At 38.3% G+C, this 16,188-nt stretch overlaps 1 protein-coding gene across 1 annotated transcript in view; it reads right to left on the bottom strand.

Annotated features, from left to right (window-relative positions):
- The window catches only part of SUCLG2 (succinate-CoA ligase GDP-forming subunit beta), a 258,248-nt gene that overhangs the window by 98,734 nt on the left and 143,326 nt on the right, over positions 1–16,188 (bottom strand). The window contains exons 7-9 of the mRNA XM_046637960.1: positions 13,015–13,111; positions 3,566–3,727; positions 1,256–1,398 (exon numbers count right to left, since the gene is read on the bottom strand). Of these exons, the coding sequence (XP_046493916.1) occupies positions 1,256–1,398; positions 3,566–3,727; positions 13,015–13,111 (402 nt within the window). The remainder of the gene's footprint in view (positions 1–1,255; positions 1,399–3,565; positions 3,728–13,014; positions 13,112–16,188) is intronic.

Genomic DNA, 16,188 nt, shown 5'->3' with positions numbered 1-16,188 from the left:
ACAGAAAAATCAACCCCTAAAACTTTCTTTATGGCTGGCTGTCTTTGGACTTCAATGACTTTGCTATTCCTGAACAGCACTGGAGAACTGAAGAGAAGTAGCTGATTATACCTTACCATTTATTTTGTGAATCAGAAGGAAAAGAGTTAGCAAAAGCTGACGATTACCAAATATCAAGTCATAATGAGAACAGACAAGCATACTACTAATATATAAGACGAAATTTTATGCATGTGATCCCATAAAGGCTACTGCCAATAGCCAACTTATTAATACCAACTTATTAATGGGAAGCTTCCATACTAAGTTCAGACCTCATTTGTTTAAAAAAATACCTGGTATTTTTTTTATTCATGATTTTCTTAGTGATGGTTCAGATTTCCCATGTCTTCATACATGTCAGGAACCAACAGAATATATTAGATACTCTAATAATATCAAGATAATGACTCTCAAATAAAGCTCAAAATCAAATGGTTGTGGCATATACTCTACCCCACAGAACTGTTAAGAGAATTCGATGATACATATCGGACATTCAAAAAATTTTAGTCTTTTCCACAAAACCAATGTCCACCTAAACCTCATTATCATAGACAACTGAGTACCTCCAGGGAAACAGCATACTGATATTTAAATTGATTAACTATTTAGTGAATACTGACTATGCACCTAGCATGGCTATGGCAGCTGCATTCCAGTAAAGATGCACATGAAGCAACATTATATGCACTGGGAGCATATGCTATAAACTGTAGCACATGTAACTTAAAAGGCATAGAGAAGGAGGGGGAGTCATTATTCTCCAGTGACATATAATAATATAATCCTATAATTTTCTTCCGTCTCCAATCGTATGATAACACTTTGAGCATCCTTACAGACGCAAAGTGAGACTGTGTCCTGTCTAAATCATGGAAGCTTAGGATTACTTGCTCCAGTGTAAATTACCCAAATTAACGTTTCATGCCAACCAATGTTTCAGTGTTTGGTGCACTATACCCTTCTTATTTCCTCTCATCTCCCAGAATTTTGTAAGCACAGCCTCCGAAATAAGATCCTGGGGGCACTTATAGGCCCTTCTCCCAATACGAGTTAAATCATAGTGTAATCCCACGTGATAGAAGGCAAGATTTGCATTTGGGGCTGCAGAGTACATGCGTTAGCTTATTAACTCTTAGTAGCAGGAACAAGGTAGCTCTTGATGGTGAGAAATCGGAACATTACACAATCTTCCTACAAAGAAAGAGGTTACCTTAGGATCAGCAGTCAGCAATTTGAATGCCTGATACACTTGAGATTCCTTTACACCACCACCAAGATCCAAGAAGTTGGCTGGCTTCCCACCATTCAGGAAAATGATATCACAAGTAGCCATGGCGAGTCCAGCACCATTCACTGTAAAATGCAAATGGCACACAAGACAGGATCAATTTACCAACAGGAAAAGGTGTGTGAACTTTTTCCCTCCCCCATATTGCCAAAAGAGAACTCTGTCACGATCAGGCCAATTTCTGCCATTTTGAATTCCATTCAATCAGATAAGTTCATAGATTTTTTTTTTAGGATAAAGAATCAGGAAATGTGCATACAAAGAACAAACAAAAAAGACCTGGGAATGGGTAGAAGGATTTCTTGAGAAATTAAATCATCTGAGAAACAGAAAGAAAGGAAGAGTTTAAGTAACTAATCAATTTGGGCTAGTGGTAGAGGAGGGAGTTTCAGGTTCTGGAAAGAACAGAGTTCAAGAGAATTGGGACATAGAGAAAAATCCTATGAGAAGCTGCTAGGGCCTATAAATTACATTCTTTTTAATATCCTTTAAGAGACTCAAGTAAAGAATGATTTTTTGCTTGCTGAGAATATGTTCTTTTGAATGTGGCATCCCTCTGGGGTTGAACCACAGGGGTACCAACTTCAAAAGGGTTCCATACTTTTTTATACTTAGTGCAACCATGCACATTTATATGTTCTCTGGATAAACCTAGAAAACAAATGAACAAATAACAGCTTCCAAACAATATTCCTATCCCCCCCATTCCTCTTTCAAATTAATATAAAAAATGTTCACTAGCACCCTGATCATTAAAACTAGAACCAGAATGTGACAATATCTTAGGTGCCTTTCTTAAGAAACCAAGCAGACTTTCATCATCAAAATTTTTATTTTCCAGAGCTAAGTTGATCAATTGCACTTCTTTTGCTTTTTATACTTAATTATATGAAATTACCTTCCTGGGGTTAGAAAGCAAAAAAAAAAAATCTTCTGAACACAGCAAAACTCTCAAGGTAAAGTATCCTTCACTTTTTCTGACCCTTGGATTCCCCAGACATGCCTATAAACAGTGACCAATTTAATTAAGTCTGGGGCAACTAAAATAAAAATGGTTTATATAGGATCTTAAAACAACTTGAAATTTGTTAATCAGAGCTTTTGAGGCTACTAATTTGGTCAAATCATGCACGTTCTTACAGAGGCTACAATGAATCTGTATTTAATTGGTTCTAAACACATCATTATATAGTTCTCCTTTCTAAATACTTATAATACTGAGAGCACATTAACTTATCATGATCAAATGATGTGAGTGACCTGGTACATTACGGTTACTGCTCTAAAACAAAGCAAGTGCTTTTGGTATCACTTGTAATTGGATACCATTTTCTACTGTATTGATGAGCAAACTATTGGATGAGGTCTGTTCAGTTCTGAAGATAATGATACTGTTGGTTTAATGAGCTACGAATCTTTTTTATTTTAATTCCATTAAGATTAAGACCTCAGTTTTCAATGCAACAAATTGGTTACACCAGAAACACAGAAGCGTACAAATCTCAGTACACTAAGCTATGGACAATAACAGAAATTGCATTGCCTCTAGAGACCTATTCTTATCTCAGCTGAATAAGCCATTTTCACAAATCTAGATGAGTATGATGAAATCAATTGTTTTATTAACAAACTGGCTTAATGGATGAAACATTTTATCGTTTGATTATAACAGAAGCTGAAACTTGAACATAATGATTAAAGTACATGTTCTCTTCTACTTCCTCTGAGAAAGTAATTTTATCTTAACCCCAAAGTTCAGAAAAGTTCCTGGCATATTAACATTGACTGGAGTAGCAAAGCTTCCGAGTTTTACTAAGCAAAGTTTAACTGAGATGCTTTAAAAGAGTGGTTCTCAACTGTGCTGATTCTGCCTACAGAAGATATCTGGCAACGTTTGGAGACATTTTTGGTTGTCACAAGTGCAGCTGCTAGTGGCATGTCAAAGCTGGGGATACTGCTACATATCTTACAATGGGACAGGGTTAGGCCCCTCAGCAAAGAATGATCCCACTCCAAATGTTAATAGCGCCAGAGTTGGGAAACTCTGCTTTAAGCCAGTGACCATTGACCAAAAGGAACTTTGAGAAGAAACCGGAATGGTTTCCTAAAGCTTTTGGGCTACAAATAACCTCATATGTTTACTTGCTATTGGGAAATAACATTTCAGAAATCAGGGGTGCTTAAATTCTGCAAAAATCCACAAATCATTCTTTTGATATACTGCTTTCTTACCAAAGCAGGCAATGTTCCCATCCAGTCCTATGTATTTTAGATCATATCTGGCAGCTTCATTTTCAATGGGCTCATTCTCGGATTTGTCGTCCATAGCAAATATGTCCTTTTGTCGGAATTCTGCGTTGTCATCAAAGTTTATCTTGGCATCAAAACAGACAACTAAATAAAGGGAAAAAGGGACATACATGAATATCTCTTAAGGATCTATAAATTAAGTTCTCCAGGCTGGCAGGCACAGGAGAAAGAAAAGTAAGATATTATCACTTTTTCTCATGATACAGGCAGGAGAAGCTTTTATGGCTTTCTTGACCTTAATTTAAACTTCAGGGCTACAAAGACAAATATGACATGGTCCCTGTTCTCAAAGGAATTACATACTAATAAGACCATAGTAATTTATCTCTGTTGGCTCTGTTCAATAAAATAACAAGTAAGTTGCTTCACTCATTAAAAGCTACAGATCACTACAGTTACATACAGCTTTGATTTGCCATTTTTATTACATTTCTTACTTTTAGTATTTAACCCCTGATCATCACCTTTTTCTTCTATGCAAAGAGAGACTAGACAAAAATGCTATTCCTGTGGTCTTCCTTTGTCCTTCTTCTGACATCACAAAGTGAAATTTTCATTTAATCAGTGTCCTCACTAATATTTCTCAAAGATTTAGTGGAAAGAACACTGGGCCAGAATCAAGAGGGTTTTTAATTATTTAATTCTTAACTAACTCTGTAACCTCGATAAAGATAATCTGCTTCCTTTCTGGGCCTCAGTTTCTTATTTGGAAAATGGAAACCACAATCCCTAGACTGCTGGTATGCTTACTTTGGGGTCTGCTGAAACTAAGACCATCAACCTGACGTGAGCCAGACCATCTTAGGAGACTAAGAGACCAAGACTAGTCAGTTACAACGGAAGGTTGCCAGGCATTATCAGCACTGCTGTGTTCAGCCTCTGGTGCTGGTAGAGATCTCCAACTCTCCTATTGGCCAGGAGTCCTGGACACAGTGAAACTCACTTGGTGATAGGGATGGACCACAGAGCACTTTCCTGTATGTACAAATCTTCGACATGTACAGAATCAGGGAGAGACTGTAGTGGGGAGAGGTGGTATGCTGGTTTCTGAGATCTGTTCCCTTTTATCACACCACTTAGGGTAGAAATCAGCTGTCTATGATGACATTTCATAATAATATTCTATTACTTTACTTGGGTTATTGATAGGTAGAGATTTTTGACCAAGAATTTAGAGATACTACCCATTCTCCTCCAACATTGCTCATAGGCACCTAACTCTTGAAAGGGAAACCACCACCCCAGAATATTTCACTCACAACCAATGCCCATAGTCTGTTAATCCCATTTGCTTCCTATGAAGAGAAAATATTGTTACATTACAACATCCTAGGGTTCAGACCCTGGGTAGAGGGTTTTTTCCAATGGTCTCTCTACCACAATAGTCAAGCACTCTGATACAAATCTGTGCAGAATTGGCATATTAATATCTAAGAATACTCAGCGTAAATAGAAGTCCAAACCACAAATCACTTAAAGTAGCACTGACTGACAAGAGAGAATCTTCCATGAAGTTAATGGCTGCCTGAATCCTCAGTCTTGCCACAAAACATCCAACCACTCGACCCACACACTGTGAATACGTGGAGCAAATGAGTAATTACTTTCCAGAATACTGAAATCTTAATGATGGAATCCTACAATTACTGACCAGTGTTCTCTGCTTGCTACAATGGCATTTTCTCCGCAGTTAATGACCTGTATAATAATCGATAGGAAAGCAACTTCATTCTTGGCTTTCCGCTGGGTTTATAAATACATTTTAATTAATTTATTAGTAATTTTAGCTCCTCCATTACTCATTGGCAAGACTACTTTAACTGAGGCCTTCAAAATGAGTGGGCAAAGGCTATCAAATTGACTTCCTAAGTGAAGAGTTTCAAATAAAGTGATTCTTGGTCAAGATCAATAAATTAGTAAATCAAAATAAGTCCAGGCTGATCTTCAACCCTTACAAAGACTACAGTTATAAGCTACTTGAAAGAGAGCATAATTAATGGATATGTATGCAAAGTTCAGAAAGCAGTCCCACCTAAATGCCTGTAAAGCTAGATCTCCAAAAGCCGCTTTTTCCTGAGGTATGATGCATACGCCAAGTACAGAAGTGAGTCCACTCTTTGGTGACTACCTTGACAGAACTTTAGAGTTAAACCAAGGCCTGAAGGTAGTGACTGTGGGATAAAAGAGGTATCTACAGGTAGGACAAAAGGTGTATCTACAGGTATCACTCTTGTGGGCTAAAAGGTGTACTGACAATGGGCCCTGGCTAATTTTCTCCCTCTGTAAATCAAATAACCTAACTAGGTCCATGTATGTTATGTCCAAGTGCTTTGGGAAGTTAAAAACACTACATAAAGAGGAAGTAAGTAAAGGGTCTTAGGAGTTAAGAAGGATGATCCAAAACTGACTTGCCACCCTCAAAGCCTAAATCGTTTGTTATTTTGGAAGGAAGAGAGGCGAATAAATGACTTTAAGGAGATACGTGGGCTCTCCTAGACACATCTTTGCTATAACTGCTCAATATTTTAAAAGTAGTCCCTAATATACAAAGTATCTTCCTGCTTTACTATCTCAGTTTATAATGTTGCATCACCTAAAATTTCTTCCTTAAACTTGACCACTTAATGTAGACTCTGACATCAAAAATGTTTGGTATGAACTACAGCTCTGGCACTTCCTAGCCAGGGAGCCATAACCTTTCTTAAGCCCAGTGGCCTTGTCTGTAAAATGGGGATCATAGTGTTTTCTACTGCATGGCGCTGGTGGAAGGAGAGACTATATGCAAAGCACTTGGCCTCACAAACAGCTGGCACTCACAGGTTATTCTATTACCACTGCCATCCTCTACATGCACAGTGCTTCTTACAGGTTCCCAGTGCTGCAGCCCAGGCTATAGGATTCTCCTCTCCTCCTGCCACTAAAAATGACCTTTACTTTGTCCCATTCCCTTGTAATCTCAGACGTCTGTTTAGAGTAAAGCTAAACTAATGTGTATTAGAGTTTACATATGTACTAGTTATCTATGGTTTTCAATCAAATGCCATCTTGTGAATACATAAGAATTTTCCCACAGGAAAGATTTTAAAGGTTGGCATTTCAGGCTTTGTAATTAACGGAGAAGGAGAATTCTGCATAAAGGATGAGGGTGAAAGAGATGCCTTTGGTGAATCTCAGATCACACCACATCTTTGCATACAGCCAAGGTGGCTAAAGATTGGTATAAAACAGCCCCAAATGAGAATCTAAGTTAGGAGGTGGCAAAGTATGACCCTCAGGCCAGCTCATTGCCTATTTTTGTAAATATATTTTTACTAGATGTGGCTACACACACTCATTTACATATTTCTATGGTTGCTGTCTCTAGACAACAGCAGAGATGAGTAGCTGCAATAGAAACCACATGGTCCACAAACCGCCAAATATTTTCTAACTGCCTCTTTACAGAAAAAGGTTGCCAATCCCTGCCAAGTCACTGTTCTCATTACATTTGTATCCTGCTTTAACAAGTGATGTAATAGCCACAGGTGTATTTGTTACAATGAAGGAGAAACTTAGAAAAGTGCATCCTACAATCATGAAAACAAAAAATTGTAAGAGAATACACAAAAACTTGCAACCTGCAGAAAAGGAAGAGCTTAATCCCGGATTATTGATTGACTTTTCTATGCTCATTTCCCCCTGAAGACCCCTTCAACTACACTTCTATGTCACCAGCAGGGGAATAAAATAAACTCGCTTGCTCAAACTTAGGCTTTTTCATTTAATAAAACAACAAACTATGGTAAAATACAACTTTGGAGGTACTGAGCTCGGTTCAGACATTAAGATTTTCAATGTCACATTAATGAAACCTCAGTTCTATAGAAAATTCATCTCGAACAAAGGCCGTTCTGTGTACAAAGTGGGTGAAAAAACACACCTTTTACTATTTATAAAACAATTTTCACCATCAAAAGCAAATTGTTACATGCTTGATAGATTGTACAAATGAATTTCCCTTCTGAACAAATATCAAAGAAGGCTGCAGTACTTATATTCATAGAGTGTTTTTGTTGTTTTGTTTAGCGGTGTGAGATCTGTGAGCCACTAACAACCTCTATGAAGAACATGACTGCGCCTCTGACCCTCGAGTTTTAACAGAAGAATGTGTCACTGAATTAAAAAAAAGAAAAATATATTTCAGAGGGGAGACTCACACATAAAAGAAACACAGAAACAGCAGGATATAAAATTGTCATGATTAGTTTGAAAAATAATCTGTCTTCAAGCAACATATTGCATTTGATTTGTGATAAATAAACATAATGCACTATTGAAACCCGCCTTGCCAAGATGGCCTTTAAATGCTGACACTTTCAAATTAGTCCCGCTTCCCATTAAATATTGATGTTCCAAGAGTCATATACTTTTTAGAACTTTTCTTTAGTTGCTGTGAAAAGAGAAAATAGATACGAGGCGGGAGGAGGGTTTAGGGGGAGGTAGAGAAATGAAAATGTTCTTGAAAATAGAGTCTTGTGTTTAAAGAGAGAAGCAGAGAGAAACACCCACCAACAACATGGGCACTTGCTAACACGAAGCAACAGGGTAGTTATTTAGGGAAATTAATCTGAAGCAAGAAAGGAATTTGATGTGCCAGTTAACTTTGGATCATCCAGCCTTAATTCTCATGGAATCTTGGCCAGATAGTCACTGATTTAAATTGGGTTTCACTCCTTTAGCTCAGTGAATGGATTTGGGCTCCAACTGACAAAGACGCCTTAGAACAGGAATTCTTAATCTCAGGGTTATTGACATGTTTGTGCAAGATCATTCTCTGTTGTGGGGGGCTGTGCTGTACATTATAAGATGTTTAGTGGCATCCTTGGCCTCTACCCACTAGAAGCCAGTAGCATTCTGCACCCCAAGTTGTAACAAGCAAAAATAGATATGAACTAGACTCACTGTGGTGATCATTTAGCCATAAATACATATATCCAATCATTATGTAGTATACAGCAAACTAATGTGTTACATGTCAATTTTATCTCAATTAAAAAAATGTCTCTAGACACTGTCAAATGTCACCTTGGGAGAAAAAATGTCCACTCTCCTGAGAAATATTGTCTTAAAGACACCAAAGAAACGAATCTGTGTGCAAGCAGATCTGGTTGAAAGTGGGAAAAAATAAAATAGGACATAAAATCTCACCATGGTTTGCAAAACAAATGAATAAATGGATAGGTAGATAAAGATAACCTTTCTTCTAACTTGGCCACAGGTTTCATGAGTGAATTCCAGGACTGCAATTGGACAAGCAAAGAAAAGAGCTAATTTGTCTTTGACTTTGACTCCATTTCACTATAAGTTAGGTCATTCCGGTAGTCTTGTTTTGACTCAGTATCACTTTTTCCTTTGAGAAACTGCCTTTCTCCTACACCACGTGGTTCCACATGAGTGACTGATCTAGACATCGACACGTGACCCAAGCAGGACCACTCAGAATCATTTGAAAAGATTGCTATGGTTGCTGGAGGAAAGTGATGAGAACTGGGAGCCATCTTTGCCGACAGCTCCAGAGAGCCCAGCTGACAAAGAAGCTGAGTCAGAGGCAAGCAGAGCTGGAAAACCAGAGAATTCCTGATTCCCTTCACGCCTAAAACTTCCCTGTTATGTGAGTAAAGTCAGTACCCCCCCTGCCAGGGGGGGCTTTTTAACAAAAACAAGGCTGGTATATGTTTCTGTCACTAACAACCATTATAATCCTAATAGCCACTAAACCACATCACAGACAGTAGTGCCAAATCATATTCTTTGAATCAGATTATTAATCATATTGGCAAAAATAGTTCTTGGACTGTACTTCTTTCTCCACACCAAAAACTCCCCATGCATAGATGTTATCAAGGCCGTTACTCTTCATTCAACCAGATATCATCTGTTGTACAAATATATCACCACTTTGAGGAAGATTAGCCCTGAGCTAACATCTGCTGCCAATCCTCCTCTTTTTGCTGAGGAAGACTGCCCCTGAGCTAACATCCATGCCCATCTTCCTCTGCTTTATATGTGGGATGCGTACCACAGCATGGCTTGACAAGTGGTGCCATGTCTGCACCCGGGATCCGAAGTGGCAAACCCCGGGCCGCCAAAGCGGAACGTGCGTACTTAACCGCTGCACCACTGGGCCAGCCCTACCTTAAATCTTTTTAAATGTTCCTCATCAAACAATGAAAGACAGAGGAAATTCTGTCACAAAGACCCTCTGCAACGAATAAGTTTAAAGTAAAAATGTTTGGCATGATGCCATGCTCTTTAAAGTTCTTAATTAAAAGTAATTATTAAATAAAAATTTTAATGTGAAAGGTTACATGTTCCGCTATTACTGATCTAAATGGAAAAATTTAAATATTCAGATTATAAATATTAAGATTATCAATACCGCTAAGATATAAATGACTGGTTTTACAGCTCCAACATAAAGGATTGCTTTAGGGGATTGTGACAATGATGAAGATCAATTTGTACATTTGGTCATTAATCACCGTTTCCTAATTGGGTTTAATTTAACTACTGTTCATTAGAGTTATAAACCAACACACTCATTTAATTGTGATTATAATTCAATAGCTGAATTTTTATGGTACAATGAACAAATTAATAGCTAAAGATAATTTTGCTCTTAAAAATATCACATAAGACTTATGTTTTAATGAACTGTATACATGGCATGTATTTTATGATGATTCTTTCCAAAAAGCTGAACAATTTTCCTTTCTCTTAATAATTACAAAGAAAACTTCAGATTTCGTGAGGTTTTACAGATACCCTCTAGGACAAGGTTCTCGCACCCCTGTTCCCTGCTGCCAGACCACAATCTGACGGACAACTTCCCCAAGGGTTGAATGAAAAGAGTGCTACAGCCTGAGTTTCATCACACTCCATGGCTGAAATTTCCTTTTTTTTTATGAATATGAAATAACCCGGGTCCTTGTGCATTCTAGTTTGAAAAGCAATATATGACCTTTAAGAACTTATATTGAACTTGCTTCTCTTTCATTTCTTGGACTTAATTATCAGCCACTCAATCCTACAGGAATTTTGACTGGAGACTCAAACAAGATTCTCAGACTGGAGACTACTTCTAGATCATTCTGATGAAAGCAAATTAATCGTTTAAGAGGGACAAAAAAAGAGAGGAAGGCAAGTTACTATGGCAGTCTGGCATAACAGAATCAACATACACACTGAACTGAGAGAGACACGAGTTCAAACCCCAGCTCTAGTAACTAGCTGCCCCCGGGAGAGTCACATTAATTTTTCGATCCACTACAAAATGGGGATAACAACTCCTAATTTTGCAGAGGGCTGTAAGTAACAAAAATAATAAAAATGAATATACAGTCATCCCTTGGTATCCACAGGAGATTGGTTCCAGGACCCCCATGGATACCAAAATCCACGGATGCTCAAGACCCTTATATAAAATTTGCAATATAACGTATGCACATCCTCCCCTATACTTTTAAATCACCTCTAGATTACTTATAATACCTAATACAATATTAAGTGCCATGCAAACGTTATACTGTATTATTTAGGGAATAATGACAAGGAAAAAAAAGTCTATATCTTCAGTACAGACACAACCATCATAGGCCTTCTGATTCCCTGCTGTGGATGCAGAACCCGCAAATATGGGGGCCGACTGTATGTAAAAGGTTATCACAGCGCCTGGCGTATGAGTTCCAAAAAGAGTTATCTGCCCCTTCATTTCCTCTCTCTATGAAGTACTGATGATTTTACAACCAAATAGAATTTTCTTTTTTTTAAGATTGGCACCTGAGCTAACATCTGTTGCCAATCTACTTTTTTTCCCTCTTTTTCTCCCCAAAGCCCCCCAGCACATAGTTGCATATTCTAGTTGTAGGTCTTTCTGGTTGTGCTATGTGGGATGCCGCCTGAGCATGGCTGGATGAGTGGTGTCATGTCCGTGCTCAGGATTCAAACCAGCAAAACCCTGGGCCACTGAAGTGGACTGTGCACACTTAACCACTTGGCCAGGGGTCAGTCCCCTCAAACAGAATTTTTAAAATATTTATGAATAAAGGTAGCTTGCTTATAAATGACCTATGATAGGTTTTTATCTGGTGGTCACTGTGTAAACCATGAAATATATTATTTTAAATGGCTTCCTAAATATGAGCTCTTTTCCTGTCCTAATGTAAAATCCTTAAAAAAACAACAAAAAAAGGAAAAAAATAAACAAACATGAAATCTATACCTTTCCTGGACTACTCTTGTCCTATCTGAGATGAAGAACTACATTTTATGAATGTCAGGGACTGGCCTATTTTGTGTCTGACACTGGATGCTTACACAAACACCAATCACCTCATTTTGACAGCCACCCTATGAGATAGTTATCATTTTTACCACTCTTTTGGATTAAAGAAATAAAAACAAAAAACAAACCCTGAGGCTTAACCCAGGTCTGTGGTCAGAACATAGCAGATCCAGAATTTGAACCCAGGCCCCTCTGTAAAACAGTGTACCATCCATCTTGGTCTACGGCTTGGTTGTTTTTGCACATAATAGATCACCTCATTTACCAATCCAATGACAAATCCTTATTCATTGACTGCCCACAACACACTAGGAAGCATGCAAGACACTGGGGGCCAAATGTACTAAACAAACAAGGTTCCACCTGATATCCCATCCCCCAAAACATACACACACGCACAAGCTTTTGCTATCGAATTAATAAGACCTTACTAAATACTTGATGTATGCAAGACACAGTGCAATGGTGGTGGGTGCTGACGTATAAAACAGTTGTTTACACTGTAAAAGTACCTGACGGATAGGAAAAACCTTCCCCACAAAAAGGTCTCCTCCTCCTACCGGAAGTGGAAGTTGGTAACCAAGTCAAGTGAGAACTGGACAATGGGGCACCGGGGGCTTCACCATGAGGATGTAAATCCAGCAGGGGATACAAGGTGAATTTATACAGATTTAGGTAAACTAAAAAACTTCGAGTTCCAATTCCATAAAAGCCGGTACATTCATTACACCCAAGTCCAGTGGCTCCTGTTTCCACCCAAATCTTCACCATAGTAGCAGAGCAATGGGTCTCCAAAAATGAGGCAGTGCTGGTAGATGCATGATCCTAAATAAACCTAGAAGTAGCTTCCTCTGAGGCTTGGCATTTGGCTGCAAACTCAAGTGCTGAAATGTTCAACGGTATCACGGGAGCATTTGAAACTATGGCAGAAATTAAATTACTGAAAGAAATTAATGCAGAGCTGTTGCTACAGTCTTTTGTACAATTTAATTTATAGTTTGCATAAATAACTATATTCATTTGTTTTCTCTCTCTTTTTTTTTTTTACCTTGTCCTTCTGGAGTTTCACCAAAGGGATTCACTTCCACCTGAGTAGCATCAATTTTCAGGAAGAGATTATACAGCTTCTTAATTTGATCTGCAGCCTAAATGTGATCAAGTGAAATGAAGTTACATGAAAGCAGTAAAAGAACATTTATTTTGCTGGATTAATGAAACCTTAAAAATAGCAAGTTATGTCTTTATTTTCAGTTAAGTTTTCTGAAGGGAAAAACAGAAAAGCATAATTATTTTAATTTCCACTGCTATTCATTAGAAGGAATTGCTCAACTTTCCTCTAGACACTAGAAAAGACCATTATCAGTAAAGCAAAATATTTTCAGTACAGCCTAAAAACGCTGTTAATCTTTTTGTAAATTATCATGTCCCTATTAGCTGAGCTACGCCACAATATGAGCTACAATCATTAATACAAACAAGCTCCATTTAAGTAAAAGGTAAACACGATTTTGAGAGTTTATAATGACTAGGTTTTCCTTATTATGCTAGAATAAAACAGTTATTATATTCATCAATCCAAACCTATAATCTGTGAAACAATTACTGAGTGTCTAATGGAAATTGTTGCAAGACAGGAAGATGAAAGTCCTAAACAGTACAGTTACTGAACAGCACAGTTCAAACTGAAAACAGTTTGTCCCAAAGGCATACACCACAAAGCAAGAATATCCAGTTTCCCTGATGTTATGCCCCAACTTCAGTATTCTCACTCTGCTTGAAATTCACTCACTCATTCATTCTTTTCAACCAACATTTATTAATTGCCTATGTCACAGCATGCTGACATTGTGTGAGCTGGGGCTAGGGCAGGACATCATGAGTGAGGCATGACACCACCCAGGACAGCTCACACCTACAGTGAACACAGCTTGTGATGCAACATAGCAAGACTGTGCGATCATGGCTGAATGGTGGGTATCAGTCTCATTCCAGCTCCATCTCCTTTCCCAGCCAAGGTTTTCCCTTTGCCACATTTTTGCTCATTGCTCCAGCCCTGCATTACTTGTCCTCAGATCCGTTTCCGGCTTTTCCCCATCTTTGCTCTGTATATCAGGGGAGCTGATGCTTGTAGGCTGAGTTTCCAAGGCTCCTGGGCCAGCTGGTTTCTACCTCGGTTCAGCCAATGGGAAGCAGCAGTGGGAGACAGGAGGAGGGAGGCAGGGAAAAGCCAGGGTATTTCTATCCTTTTCTTTCTGCCTTGGGCAGCATCTCCTCGTCTGGCTCTAGCTCCCACCACAGAGGCTCACCAGGGTTCTAGCTTCTGTATCCCAAGGTCCAACAAAACCACTGCCTCATTTTGTTCCTCAAGCATGCAGGCGGCAACAGTATCCTGTTGCTGTTTAGTTCTAGATTGTCTCTCTGTCCACTATGAAACTCCTCAGCTCTCGCAGCACCTATATAACCAACTCTCTAGAATAAAGTCCCACTGTGGTCAGTACTGAGAGTGGTTTCTTTGCTCCAGAATTGACTGAAGAACTCGTAGAGATGTAATTCATATCATCTTAATTTATTTTATGTATATTGGTAAACTTCCTTAAATCCTAATTCAAAACTCAGTGGACATAAACAAATATACATGATGAGTAAGACTGAATATTGTTTAATACGATTTTTCTTTTTCTGGTTAGATAATACATGTACAAGACACAAAGTTCCCAAGGTACACATGGGTCTCCTCAGAACCTTCACTATCTAGACTCCCCAGCCATGCAGCTCCCCAGTTCCCCACCTGCAGCCACCTTACCAGTTGGTGGTTCATTGAGAGAGGGTCTGTACACATGCATGTCTGCATATTCTTCATTCACCTTTTTTAAAAAACCAGACTTGGTTCTACACCCTGTTTCTATACTTAATAGATTTTGAGAGACCCGTCATTGGCAACACAAATTGAGTGATAATATTCTTTTAAATGAATGCATAATATTTTATTGTATAGATGTATCATAATTCATTTAACCTGTCTATTAAATAATGGCTATTTAGTTTCCAACAGTTTGATATTACTTAACTTGCTGCCTTACCTATCTCTGTATATACATCATACATGTGATTAAATATTTGTAGGATACATTCCATGGAGTAGAGCAAAGAGAGGTGTGGGCATTTTAAATAACAGAAGATTCTGTTCAATTGTTCTTAGTAGAAGTTGTCCCTAATTTCCCCTCTCAGAAACCAGTATCATAGAGATTGTTTTGCTACTCACAACCATCAGCCATCTGGATTTTTCACAGGGTGTTCGGTGAAAATGGGTATCTCATATATAGCTTTAATTTGAATCACTCTTACAATGAATGAGTTTGAGCATTCGTCTATGAGCTTGAGACGTTTGTATCTCCTTTTTTATGAATTTTGCCCATTTTTCTGTTGAGATTTTGGTCTTTTTCTTATTAATTTATGAGTTTTTTTTTTAAAGATTGGCACCTGAGCTAACAACTGTTACCAATCTTCCTTTTTTTTTTTTCTGCTTTTTCTCCCCAAATCCCCCCAGTACATAGTCGTATATTTTCTAGTTGTGGGTCCTTCTAGTTGTGGCATGTGGGATGCCGCCTCAACATGGCCCAATGAGCGGTGCTATGTCCGTGCCCAGGATCCAAACCAGCAAAACCCTGGGCCACTGAAGCGGAGCGCACGAACTTAAGCACTGGGTCACAGCCCCTACAGATGTTTTTACAAAAGGAATTTAGCTCTTTATCTCACATAAATTGCAAGCATTTTTCTCTTTTGACCATGTTTTTGTTACTTTTGCCCCATGGAAACTGGATAACAATAATGCCACTCTTTTGTGTTATAGCTTCTGGCTTTGTGTCAGATTTCAAAAAGGCTGGTCCTACTCTGAGAGCATTAAAAAAAAAATTCTCCCATTATTTTTTCAAGTACTCTTTAAGATTTCCTTTATTTAATGTTTACTCTTTCTTCTTCTATGCAAACAAAATTTATTTGAGTTAAAGTCCAATGCTGATAAATAACTCACTGTTGAATAAATTTTATATTTTCAGAGGTTTCCTAGGTCCTTCATATGAGCTTGCAATGCGAGCTGTATGTAGAAGGCACGCTGGCTATCCTGGACACCATGGCATCACCCTGCTTCTACAGCCTCTGCACAGAGTCAATGCTCAATAACTACTGGCTGAATTCATGATGAATTTAATAAGGAAAGATTACA

This window comes from Equus quagga, chromosome 1, assembly GCF_021613505.1.
Source record: "Equus quagga isolate Etosha38 chromosome 1, UCLA_HA_Equagga_1.0, whole genome shotgun sequence".
NCBI classification, from domain to species: Eukaryota; Metazoa; Chordata; class Mammalia; order Perissodactyla; family Equidae; genus Equus; species Equus quagga.
This window is presented reverse-complemented; position numbering and strand designations above follow the sequence as displayed.